The sequence below is a fragment of the Staurois parvus genome, unplaced genomic scaffold (genome assembly GCF_062004578.1).
Source record: "Staurois parvus isolate SC_StPar_1 unplaced genomic scaffold, SC_StPar_1.0 ptg001349l, whole genome shotgun sequence".
In the NCBI taxonomy this organism is placed as follows: Eukaryota; Metazoa; Chordata; class Amphibia; order Anura; family Ranidae; genus Staurois; species Staurois parvus.
The window spans coordinates 4,116,692-4,130,517 of NW_028319145.1; the positions used below are offsets into that span (position 1 = coordinate 4,116,692).

General features: G+C 45.8%; 1 protein-coding gene across 1 annotated transcript in view; it reads left to right on the plus strand.

Annotated features, from left to right (window-relative positions):
- Window positions 1-13,826, plus strand: part of COL9A3 (collagen type IX alpha 3 chain) — a 66,075-nt gene that overhangs the window by 40,917 nt on the left and 11,332 nt on the right. The window contains exons 15-25 of the mRNA XM_089661551.1: window positions 315-368; window positions 1,977-2,030; window positions 2,255-2,308; window positions 4,397-4,450; window positions 4,899-4,952; window positions 8,821-8,865; window positions 8,952-9,005; window positions 11,483-11,536; window positions 12,103-12,156; window positions 12,325-12,396; window positions 13,114-13,149. Of these exons, the coding sequence (XP_089517677.1) occupies window positions 315-368; window positions 1,977-2,030; window positions 2,255-2,308; window positions 4,397-4,450; window positions 4,899-4,952; window positions 8,821-8,865; window positions 8,952-9,005; window positions 11,483-11,536; window positions 12,103-12,156; window positions 12,325-12,396; window positions 13,114-13,149 (585 nt within the window). The remainder of the gene's footprint in view (window positions 1-314; window positions 369-1,976; window positions 2,031-2,254; window positions 2,309-4,396; window positions 4,451-4,898; window positions 4,953-8,820; window positions 8,866-8,951; window positions 9,006-11,482; window positions 11,537-12,102; window positions 12,157-12,324; window positions 12,397-13,113; window positions 13,150-13,826) is intronic.

Consider the following 13,826-nt stretch of genomic DNA (forward strand, 5'->3'; position numbering starts at 1 on the left):
TCATTCACATGACCTTCCCCGCGCTGCATGTCAGTGTTTACCTGCCTTACACTTGTATAGTAAAGCTCCACCTTGTAAGAGTCCCATGTGTGTAGTGCAATGTGGAAAATGCAGCACACGTTGACTGTCTGATCTCAGGGTGACCAGGAGGCGTGGCTCATTACCCAGCCACTCCCCATTCTGCTGTAGCACCGGTTGATGTCCATACCATTCCAGAAAGCTCAGCCAAGGCGGAGTTATGCTTTATTATGATCTCTTCGTTGTTTTCTTAGCCTCTGGCTACCACTTATTAATTGGCCATCTCTTCTTTTTAGGGAGACACCGGATTTAGGGGACCTTCCGGTCCTCCAGGACCTCCTGGGAAAGCTGTACGTATGAGCTTGAGGCATGTTTCCTCTCTTATAACTGAGTATTCACTTGCTGACATGTATCTCTGAACCATCAAAGTGTTGTTACTATAGGAGACAATAATGGCTAAAGATTGGTTAATGTGTATGTGGGATCCTGATTTGCTGCCGTCCATACTGGCCAAGGGCACCTCCCTCTGTCCTCCTGCAACAGGATCAAGATAGGGCACCACACACCTGTAATGTGGAAGAATGCTGTGGTCACTCACATTTGCCCAGCCTGAAGGCCACCTCCAGAATAAAAGAGATGTCCATATGCCCAGCCCTTTTAACATTTACCGTAACAGGAACATTTTTTATTGTTTTTGTCAAAACACAACTTTTCCTCTTTACCCTCAACATCAGTAACACTGCATAGTTCAAGTTCAAATGCCAACCAGCATTGTCTGGGCCGTGTGAGGTAATTGGAAATGTGGAAGTGTGGAATCCCTGAATCCAGTCCAACCAGTCAGGAAGATGGTGGCAGCTGTGCTTCTGCCCTCATTGGTCTGCCAGTCACCAAGATGGCGGCAGTCACACTTCCACCTTTTTCCGAGTGGCATCAGCCATGTAAGAGGGGTGGCGTCGCTCCTCAAGCAACTAGGGTGGACCAGGAGATATGAGCAACAAAGATATGATGTGGGTGAGGGCATCATATCTAAATATGTGTCTTTGTCTTTTATTTGTGTTTCCATTGGAGAGATTTCTTATCATTTCCTGTTTTAACTGGAAGTAAGGAGAGATCTTCCTATCGCAGATCTGGGCCTCTTATGGCCTCAGGCCACATTCAGCCCTTTGGCTGTCCCTGTCTAGGCCATGTGAGGTTAATTAGAAATGTGGAAGTGTAGAATCCCTGAATCCAGTGTAACCAGTCAGCAAGATGGTGGCAGCTGTGCTTCTGCCCTCATTGGTCTGCCAGTCGCCAAGATGGCGGCAGTCACACTTCCACCTTTTCTGAGTGGCTTTAGCCATGTAAGAGGGGCGGCGCCGCTCCTCAAGCAACTAGGGTATAACAGGAGACATGGGCAACAAAGATATGGTGCGGGTGAGAGCAAGTGGGGGTGTGTTGCCAGTTCCCACTCTCCACCCTACAAGTAAGGGGCGGAGTCTACGCCCCCACTAGCCAGGTTTAACTTCCACCTTGCAGTGGAAGTGGCACACACCAAGGGCATGTATAACAGTGGAGACCAGGGGCGGACTGACAACTCATGGGGCACCCGAGCAATAGGGAATCATGGGGTCCCTGTGTCCTTGCCCACACCCAAAAAAGCCTATGAAAAAGCCAATGAAAGGTACCAGGGGCATCTCATGGGGCCCCCTACTGACCCCGGGCCCTCGGGCAGTGCCCACCCCTGGTGGAGACCCTCACAACAAACTCAGTTTCCCATTTGGCCCCCTGGGAAAATTACTTGTTCACACCTGCCCTATCCGGTACACGGACACCAATAAAAATTTGACAGGGGCTCTAACCCAAAAAAAAGGTTCGGCTAGAGTTGTACTTTAACTATAGAATACAAGCATATGCTGATCATTATAGAGGAACAGCTTGCAAAGGTACAAGTCTTCATTTGATTTGTCTGTTGTTTTTAGGGGGATCAAGGTGTGAGGGGTCCCCAGGGATACCCAGGACCAAAGGGAGACACGGTAAGTGACTAATATACTTGTTTTTGAATCTTCTTTTTCCAATAACAGGCAGATAGCTTCATCCTGGTTAACTGAATAAAGGTAATCCAAAGATGTCGGAAATTTGTTGGTGGAACATTTCATGGCCTTTAATGCTGTTTAAATCATAAAGATAACAAAGTTGACTAATATATGAATGTAAATTTGTCTGAGCTGGATAATTATTTATGTTGCTTGTGTTTTAGGGCAAATCAGGTCCAAAAGGAATGCCAGGAGGTCCGGGCCCAGTAGGAGAACCGGTAAGAGATCTCACCATTACAATGAAAGCTTCAGAGACGGATATAATGATTGTATAAGATATATATGCTGACATATTACATATCATGGACAAATTAGAACCATGCATATTAGTCTCCGCCCCTGAGGAGCTCACAGTTTGATGTCCCTACAACTGATACACACAAACACTCTATGACCAGTTTGGTCTGATCTGAGTCTAACCTAAGCCTGCTTGTTTATGCAGAAAAAAAAACAGGCAAATGTAGGATTATGGCATCCAGCCATTATCTATAGTATAGCAGATATAAAAGACACAAATTATTGCATCTCTGTACTGAATAATACTACAAGCAGTATAAGTACTTGAATTAGTATCAGCCACCCCAATGCCCTATACAGCAGAACTTAGACTGGAAGATAGAGAAGCAGCACAAAAGCCAACTATTTTTATTATTATTATACAGGATTTATATAGCGCCAACAGTTTGCTCAGCGCTGTACAATATAACGGGAGACAATACAGCAACAATACAGTTCAATACAAGAGGGTTAGGAAGGCCCTGATCCTTGGAGCTTACAGTCTAAGAGGGAGGGGCTGGTGGTACAAAAGGTAATAACTGTGAGGGATGGACTGATAAGAGGAATAGAAGATTCCATTATTAGCTGAGGGCAGGATAGGCTTCCCTGAAGAGAGAGGTTTTCAGAGGTCGCCTAAAAGTGAGCAGAGTAGGCGATAGTCTGATAGATTGGGGTAGAGAGTTCCAGAGGATGGGGGAAGCTCTGGAGAAGCCCTGGAGACAAGCATCGGAGGAGGAGACAAGGGAGCTAGAGAGCAGGAGGTGGTGTGAGGTGCGGAGAGGACGGTTTGGGTGATATTTAGAGACAAGATTGGTGATGTAATTTGGGGCGGAGTTATAAATGGCTTTATATGTTATTGTTAATGTTTTGAATTTTATCTATTGGGCAATGGGAAGCCAGTGGAGGGATTGGCAGAGAGGGGTGGAGGACACTGAGTGGGGGCTAGTGGAGGGATTGGCAGAGAGGGGTGGAGGACACTGAGTGGAGGCCAGTGGAGGGATTGGCAGAGAGGGGTGGAGGCCAGTGGAGGGATTGGCAGAGAGGGATGGAGGACACTGAGTGGAGACCAGTGGAGGGATTGGCAGAGAGGGGAGGAGGACACTGAGTGGAGGCCAGTGGAGGGATTGGCAGGGAGGGATGGAGGATACTGAGTGGAGGCCAGTGGAGGAATTGGCAGAGAGGGGTGGAGGACACTGAGTGGAGGCCAGTGGAGGGATTGGCAGAGAGGGGAGTAGGACACTGAGTGGAGGCCAGTGGAGGGATTGGCAGAGAGGGGTGGAGGACACTGAGTGGAGGCCAGTGGAGGGATTGGCAGAGAGGGGTGGAGGACACTGAGTGGAGGCCAGTGGAGGGATTGGCAGAGAGGGGTGGAGGACACTGAGTGGAGGTCAGTGAAGGGATTGGCAGAGAGGGGTGGAGGACACTGAGTGGAGGCCAGTGGAGGGATTGGCAGAGAGGGGTGGAGGACACTGAGTGGAGGCCAGTGGAGGGATTGGCAGAGAGGGGTGGCAGATACAGAACGGTTAGTAAGGTGGATGAGTCTGGCAGCAGCATTCATGATAGACTGCAGGGGGGATAGCCTGCGATGAGGTCGGCCAATGAGGAGGGAGTTACAAAGTCAAGGCGAGAGATAACCAGGGAGGGAATAAGTTGCTTAGTGGTTTCTGAGGTAGGTGTGTTGCACTGCTCATGTGCTAACACATGCTGATAGGAGGAAAGGGCAGCGTGGTAGAAGGATAGGATCACCAGTCTATTGCTTCTTTCACTGCCCAGTGACAGGCAAATGGAGGGACAAGACCTGTAAATGTTACTGAACTGCAGCACTTAATTCCTTCCCTGTCAGACAGGGCTGTGCGACAGAGCTGTGTAAATCTCAGGTTTGGATGGACAGATATACAAATCCTTTTTCGGGGAAAACAGCTGCCATATATGTTTTTCATCTGCTTAGAGTTCAGCTTTAAAGGATAATCCAAAAATTGGTAAACCCTTTACATTTTCATTTTTTTTTTCTTTCTTCTGTCTCCTGACAGGGAATGCCCGGAAAGGATGGACGGGATGGGACCAACGGTCAGGACGGTGAGAAGGTTTGTACTGATTCGCAGCAAGTGGCGCGGTGTTTCCTCCAATACACAAATACATGAGATTCCAGAAGAACCAAGACCTGTAGGAGATTTGTTGCCTCTGCTGAGCCGGATTTATCATTTTGGCCCTTCTTATACCCCAGGCACTTGGTCAGACTTAAAGTAGCACTCTGAGCAACAAAATATTATTTATTGGAATGTCACACAGTGATATTCCATTGAGTGTTATTGGCCGCCGCGCGGTGCGAGGGGGTGGATTGCCCTGCGCTGTGCTGTGATGACAAAAAGTACTGCGTGACGTACTTTGCTTCAGCACACACCTCTACAATCACAGTCCACGTTTCCAGATGTTCCTTATAACATAGCAAGAAAGCCTATAGTTTTCAGATTAATGCTGCCCATACATTATACAATTTTCACAAGGTCACTTCTATCTTGCTGTGTGTTTCAGGGTGACCAGGGCCGGATAGGAGTTCCTGGAGAGAAGGGACCCAATGGGCTACCTGTAAGTATCACAATTTCCTGTACAACAGAATCTGTATGTTGTTTCTTGTAAATATATCATGTACTTAAGAAAATGCAGCCTATCTAGTCACTGTAGACCGGTGACATCACTGAGAATGCAGCCTATCCATTCACTAGAGATCAGTGACATCACTGAGAATGCAGCCTATCCATTCACTAGAGACCGGTGACATCACTGAGAATGCAGCCTATCCATTCACTAGAGATCAGTGACATCACTGAGAATGCAGCCTATCCATTCACTAGAGACCGGTGACATCACTGAGAATGCAGCCTATCCATTCACTAGAGATCAGTGACATCACTGAGAATGCAGCCTATCCATTCACTAGAGACCGGTGACATCACTGAGAATGCAGCCTATCCATTCACTAGAGACCGGTGACATCACTGAGAATGCAGCCTATCCATTCACTAGAGAACGGTGACATCACTGAGAATGCAGCCTATACATTCACTAGAGACTGGTGACATCACTGAGAATGCAGCCTATCCATTCACTAGAGACCGGTGACATCACTGAGAATGCAGCCTATCCATTCACTAGAGACCGGTGACATCACTGAGAATGCAGCCTATCCATTCTCTAGAGACCGGTGAGATCACTGAGAATGCAGCCTATCCATTCACTAGAGACCGGTGACATCACTGAGAATGCAGTCTATCCATTCACTAGAGACCGGTGACATCACTGAGAATGCAGCCTATCCAGTCACTAGAGACCGGTGACATCACTGAGAATGCAGCCTATCCATTCACTAGAGACCGGTGACATCACTGAGAATGCAGCCCTTCCATTCACTAGAGAGTGGTGACATCACTGAGAATGCAGCCCATCCATTCACTAGAGACCGGTGACATCACTGAGAATGCAGCCCATCCATTCACTAGAGACCAGTGACATCACTGAGAATGCAGCCTATCCAGTCACTAGAGACCGGTGACATCATTGAGAATGCAGCCCATCCATTCACTAGAGACCTGTGACATCACTGACAATGCAGAATATTCATTCACTAGAGACCAGTGACATCACTGAGAATGCAGCCTGTCCAGTCACTAGAGACCAGTGACATCACTGAGAATGCAGCCTGTCCAGTCACTAGAGACCGGTGACATCACTGAGAATGCAGCCCATCCATTCACTAGAGAGCGGTGACATCACTGAGAATGCAGCCCATCCATTCACTAGAGACCGGTGACATCACTGAGAATGCAGCCCATCCATTCACTAGAGACCAGTGACATCACTGAGAATGCAGCCTATCCAGTCACTAGAGACCGGTGACATCATTGAGAATGCAGCCCATCCATTCACTAGAGACCTGTGACATCACTGAGAATGCAGCCCTTCCATTCACTAGAGACCAGTGACATCACTGAGAATGCAGCCTGTCCAGTCACTAGAGACCGGTGACATCACTGAGAATGCAGCATATCCATTCACTAGAGACCGGTGACATCACTGAGAATGCAGCCTATCCATTCACAAGAGACCGGTGACATCACTGAGAATGCAGCATATGCATTCACTAGAGACCGGTGACATCACTGAGAATGCAGCCTGTCCAGTCACTAGAGACCGGTGACATCACTGAGAATGCAGCATATCCATTCACTAGAGACCGGTGACATCACTGAGAATGCAGCCTATCCATTCACAAGAGACCGGTGACATCACTGAGAGTGCAGCCTATCCATTCACTAGAGACCGGTGACATCACTGAGAATGCAGCCTATCCATTCACTAGAGACCGGTGACATCACTGGGAATGCAGCCTATCCATTCACTAGAGACCGGTGACATCACTGAGAGTGCAGCCTATCCATTCACTAGAGACCGGTGACATCACTGAGAATGCAGCCTATCCAGTCACTAGAGACCGCTGACATCACTGAGAATGCAGCCTATCCATTCACTAGAGACCGCTGACATCACTGAGAATGCAGCCTATCCTTTCACTAGAGACCGGTGACATCACTGAGAATGCAGCCTATCCATTCACTAGAGACCGGTGACATCACTGAGAATGCAGCCTATCCATTCACTAGAGAACGGTGACATCACTGAGAATGCAGCCTATACATTCACTAGAGACTGGTGACATCACTGAGAATGCAGCCTATCCATTCACTAGAGACCGGTGACATCACTGAGAATGCAGCCTATCCATTCACTAGAGACCGGTGACATCACTGAGAATGCAGCCTATCCATTCTCTAGAGACCGGTGACATCACTGAGAATGCAGCCTATCCATTCACTAGAGACCGGTGACATCACTGAGAATGCAGTCTATCCATTCACTAGAGACCGGTGACATCACTGAGAATGCAGCCTATCCATTCACTAGAGACCAGTGACATCACTGAGAATGCAGCCTATCCAGTCACTAGAGACCGGTGACATCATTGAGAATGCAGCCCATCCATTCACTAGAGACCTGTGACATCACTGACAATGCAGAATATTCATTCACTAGAGACCAGTGACATCACTGAGAATGCAGCCTGTCCAGTCACTAGAGACCAGTGACATCACTGAGAATGCAGCCTGTCCAGTCACTAGAGACCGGTGACATCACTGAGAATGCAGCCCATCCATTCACTAGAGAGCAGTGACATCACTGAGAATGCAGCCCATCCATTCACTAGAGACCGGTGACATCACTGAGAATGCAGCCCATCCATTCACTAGAGACCAGTGACATCACTGAGAATGCAGAATATTCATTCACTAGAGACCAGTGACATCACTGAGAATGCAGCCTGTCCAGTCACTAGAGACCAGTGACATCACTGAGAATGCAGCATATGCATTCACTAGAGACCGGTGACATCACTGAGAATGCAGCCTGTCCAGTCACTAGAGACCGGTGACATCACTGAGAATGCAGCATATCCATTCACTAGAGACCGGTGACATCACTGAGAATGCAGCCTATCCATTCACAAGAGACAGGTGACATCACTGAGAGTGCAGCCTATCCATTCACTAGAGACCGGTGACATCACTGAGAATGCAGCCTATCCATTCACTAGAGACCGGTGACATCACTGAGAATGCAGCCTATCCATTCACTAGAGACCGGTGACATCACTGGGAATGCAGCCTATCCATTCACTAGAGACCGGTGACATCACTGAGAGTGCAGCCTATCCATTCACTAGAGACCGGTGACATCACTGAGAATGCAGCCTATCCAGTCACTAGAGACCGCTGACATCACTGAGAATGCAGCCTATCCATTCACTAGAGACCGCTGACATCACTGAGAATGCAGCCTATCCGTTCACTAGAGACCTGTGACATCACTGAGAATGCAGCCTATCCATTCACTAGAGACCAGTGACATCACTGAGAATGCAGCCTATCCATTCACTAGAGACCAGTGACATCACTGAGAATGCAGCCTATCCATTCACTAGAGACCAGTGACATCACTGAGAATGCAGCCTATCCATTCACTAGAGACCAGTGACATCACTGAGAATGCAGCCTATCCATTCACTAGAGACCAGTGACATCACTGAGAATGCAGCCTATCCATTCACTAGAGGCCAGTGACATCACTGAGAATGCAGCCTATCCATTCACTAGAGGCCGGTGACATCACTGAGAATGCAGCCTATCCATTCACTAGAGACCGGTGACATCACTGAGAATGCAGCCTTTCCATTCAGTAGAGGCCAGTGACATCACTGAGAATGCAGCCGATCCATTCACTAGAGGCCAGTGACATCACTGAGAATGCAGCCGATCCATTCACTGTGTAATGTAAAGAGAATAAAAATGGAATGGTTAAATGATATAGTTTCCTGCATTATGCACACTATTTCTTTCTACAGGGGCTTGGTGGTAAAGCTGGAACTAAGGGAGAAAAAGGTCAACTGGTAAGTTATCTGCAGATTACTGAAGATCAGACACCCCAATATGCAATGCAGGCTTATTAGATAATGAACAATGTTTTCCCTTCCAGGGCAGCGCCGGAGATCTGGGAGGAACTGGACTTTCTGGAGAGCCAGGTATTCCCGTATGTATCCCACAACACCCAAAAGGGGTGGAGCAGGAGGGGTTTGGTTAAAGGTGGAAACTCCTTTTAAGCTGTTTTTACTGAGATATACTGAGATCACAACGTTTTCTTTAGGGTATGCAATCCACTTTGGCCTTCTTCCCAGAGAGTTTAACAGTAGAAAAACTGTGCTGATAACAATGTTATCTCTCACATCCAAGAAACAAAATCTAGTATACCTCGTTTGCTAGTCACTTTACATAGTGTAGGGAGGCCCATGTTGAGAGATAGTGATTTTCTACCTCAAGTCTTCTACTAATAATATTATCAGTGTATTCTTACACTTTTAATTGCATTAACATCAGATGGTAACATCATGGTGTAAGCTAGAATTTCCCATTAAGTAGTCAATGAAACATATTAAAAAGTAACCCCGCTCAGAACAAATCTTTTAGTTATTGGTTTGATATCAACATTCCAAATCAACCATGAAGTTCTATTACCCCCTGGCGACAATAGAAGGAAGGTTTTCCAATGTGTGTATGGCTACAACCTCTAACAGGCCTCTTGTAATCCCATTCAGTCCAAGCAAGGTCGTACTATCCCATTGGAGATTTTAGGTGGTCTGGCTTCATGAATGACCTGAGACTGCTTGACATAAGGGCTACACTAGAAAGGAGGATGGACTAATCCTCCCAGTGGAGTCCCAGATGTACAGATAGCATGCTATCGCATTGGGAGTCATCCTAACCTAAAAATAAAGTTGTATGTGAATCCTCAAAGATTTGTCAATCGTTAAATTAAAGCAGTGTTGCCTAAAGTCTGGCGGCACCAGAGGACTTCACCTTCACTCTAGGTCAGCGGCAATCAAACATACCAGTACCGCAAGTGCAGCTGATGAGAGGCTGTAGCAGGGGTGGACTGACCATTTGGAAACTCGGGCACTGCCCAAGGGCCCGGGGTCAGTAGGGGGCCCCATGAGATGCCCCTGGCACCTTTTTCATAAACTTTTTTGAGTTTGGGCAAGGACACGGGGGCCCCATGATCCCCTATTGCCTGGGGGCCCTATGAGTTGTCAGTCCGCCCCTAAGCTGTAGATAATATTCAGTGTATGGAATTCTACAGAAGGCGTTTAGAGACTGCAGAATTACTACAAGAGAGTGTAAAATGACTACTACTTTGCGAAATGTTCAAAGACTATGGAATTACACCTGGAAATAGTAAAGGACTGCAAAATACTACAGAAGAAGGTCAAATGACTGGAGAATTACTATGGGAGATGGTCAGAGACTTTGGGATTTCTACAGGAGACAAGGACCGCAGAATTAGTACAAGAGAAGGTCAAAAACTGCAGAATTACTACAAGAGAGTATCAGAGACTACTGAGTTGGGCAGCTACTTAGGATGATCAGACACTGTGGACATGTTACAAATAGTTGGAGATTACATTTGCAAAATAATGCCCCCACTTTTGGCTACTGGAGCCCCAGGGCCGTATGTGGTCCTGAGGCTGCAGGGGTTGGGCATCAGAGCTCTAGGTGGTGAACACAGAGCCGTATATCTGGTAACCTTTTGGTAGAACATTCGCTCTTACCATCTGCCTTCTCTAGTGCTGTGCTGGTTTCCTCAGGCCACCAATTAGATGTTTCCTCAGCTGGCATGAGGTTGTGTGTTTGGTGAGAACAGTGTACTAATTGGTCATTGACTAGGCAGAATGTTGGCATGGGAAAGAGATTTATGCTCATCAGGAACCCTCAGAAGGACTTTGTGGAAGGGTTGCTGGTCAAGATTCTGCTGTTATGGTCATATTTAGGCACTTTTCTGCTTCAGATACCATAAAATGATGACTCCATTTTGTAGCTCCTCCACTTGTGTCATGTGATTATTTCTAATGCTAGAATGTGCTTGCTATCTGACTTAACTATAGAGATCAATAAACAAGAGAAATGGGAGCTGTTTTGTGTTGCTTTAGGCTTCATTCACACCTGAGCATTTTATAGCTCAAAACTTGAAACTTGAAACTCATAGACACTCAACAGAGCAAAATCACATTCAGATATGAACAGGGCCATTGGAATGAATGGGTTTTTGCTTGTGTGTCTTCGAGCTATAGAACGCTCAGGTGTGGATGCAGCCTAAACGTTAGTGAGACCTCTGACTCCTCTCAACATCCCACGCTTCCCCTAGAGTTAATTTTATTAAATTTAGACAGGAGTATGATGTCCAGAATTGGGGAAAAAAGGATGGACAGTAATGTCACACATCAAAGGTTCTCAAAGGTGCTACACAGCTGGACTGACCTGGCCTATTATACCCTACAACAGATGTTAAAGGAAAGCAACACCTCACAGCCCCAGTTGAGTTTAAAGATGGCATTGGTAAAAGTTGGGGGATTTTGAGGTGTCTCTATGTCACATCAGGTCAGAGTGTACTAGCTGTATCATATACAAGAAGTGTATACTGTATATCTAAAGCATGAAGTTTACTTCTCCTTCCAGGGTGAAGCTGGCCCGCCAGGAGAGAGAGGAGAAGCCGGCCCCAGAGGAGTGGCTGTAAGTAGAATGCCCAACAGAAACACGTAACAAAACACATTGAGCCCTCTGCTTAAAAATGTCTAAAAGATTTGTCTGTGAAGCACAATACAATTCTCTCAATTATGTTTCTTCTATTACCTAAAGTATGTTCATACAAGCCACCATTCCCATAGTGAAACAGATTAGACTCCTCCATTTCGCCACTCCGAGTGAACTGAATGTTGTAAATTGTATGAAAGCCTATTAGGTCTTCCTAGGACATGTGGTGAATCTGCTCATGTACTGGTAAAGTCCAGGCCCTCGGCCACCAGAGCCCAGAAGAGTCATTGTAAATTTCCTATTGTAGGCAACTATAGCCATGGTTGCTTACATGGGCCACATATTGTTCAGTCCATGATCATGAACAGCGGGATACGAAGACATTTTTCAGAACGTGCAGGCTTAGCCATCTTATTGATTATCCACTTATGCATACTGGCTTTTTGATCCCGAGTGCAGACAATGATCAAGTAGACTTAACTGACACTTCTTTGGCCAGCTAGAGACTTTCAAGAAATACTAACTTTTCTTTATGGCTTCTACAGGGTGGCATTGGACTTCAAGGGCCCATTGGAGTTGCCGGAGTGAGAGGCTTCCAGGTACATTTTTATTTGTTTTGTTACATACTGTAGGCTGTGCACATGCTCGATTGCCATGTGTGCACGGCATCCATTTTTTTAAAAGAAATATATTTTAATGGTACTCCTTGTTCTATTATGGATCCAGCATGGATAAAATGTTCAATTTTACTATTACTTCCTTTTTAGGGTCCAAAAGGCAACATTGGTGACCCTGGTTTACCAGGACCTACTGGTATCCGTGGTGGATTTGGTGAGCGGGTAAGACATGGGTAATTGCCCATAGGAGAGAATATAATATATGTTATGGTAGCAAAAAGAAAATGGAATAGGAAAGACTATAATATACTTTGTGGCAACATCGAAGAAATGATGATAAAACTATGTAACAATATTGAAGCCTGCCACTAACAGAATCCCAGCTAATAGTGGAATATTTTTCCAGACAGAACCAGGTACCATAGGAAAGATTGTTGAGTGGTAAGGTTGTATATGAAAAGTAACAGTATATTGGCAATATTTTGATGTTTGTGTTTATAGAAAGTGGTATATATTGGCGAAATAAGCCCATCCTGGCCAGTTGATTCTTCCCATGAGCAGGGCAAGTCTATGGGCATTGCTTGAATCAGAGGAACATGCCCTGATGTCTGTAGGCCCCTTTATGCCTAGTTGGACCCTTAGCATTGCCAATGTTAAATCTGTAGATGTCTAAGGAACTTTGCTAATGGATGTCAGTCAGCCATCTGGAAATAACTCCATTAAGACTCAGCAGTCTTTGTTTATCATGCTGTCAGATGTACTAAGTGTTCCCCTGTACAAAACAGAGGGGCCACTAATCCAACATTAACTTGTCCAATTAGTCAACAATTAGTGTTGGAGCTCGGGACATAAAATGGGAACACCTGCTGGTCAGGAATGTGTTACATGTTGTGTGTATGCAAGATCATAACCTTAACCCAATGTTTTCTACTCCGGCAGGGTCCTGTAGGAGCCTCAGGCCCCAAGGGCAACGAGGTGAGCGCTAGAGTCTTTGAAATGTATTAAACAAGATGATCTCTAGTTTTACTTTATGTTCATTAAATTGTCTTTATGTTTTTTATCTTGGTTGTGATTGGAGCACTTCGAATGTGTTTGGAAACCTTTGGGTGTGTTTGGAAACACCAGTGTGCTCATTATAACGTTCTCCTGGAATTATGAAGTGAATTATTTGCTAGGGAAAAGGATAGGCCAGATGGGCATGCCCACTTTTGTTCATTTATGAAGGGCTTAGATATAATTTAGACCCCAGCTCTTCCACGATTAAGTACAAAGCAAGTACAAAGCCCTGATGATAGAGCAGGTTCCTGCTTCATGTGTTCCCAAACCTGATCAGCACCTTGAAACTGGCATGTATATTAGGAGAATGGCTGCTTTCATTGGAACATAATTGCAAGTGGTTTTCTATCACTTTAAGCCTTAGAGCTGTGATATATGCAAGCAATCACGAGAGAGGTTAGGATGTGGAAGAGTTGAAACGTCACTTATAGTGATGCGTGGAGATAAAATGAACTTCCGTATGCCTTTAACTTTCTAGCCCTACCATTGTAATAGGCAAAAAAACTGTGAAGGCGTGCAGGAGTTACATCTCCCAAGACTTTATATGGATTTCTGAAGGCCTCTAACTTTCACTGGAACCTAATCATACAAGTGTT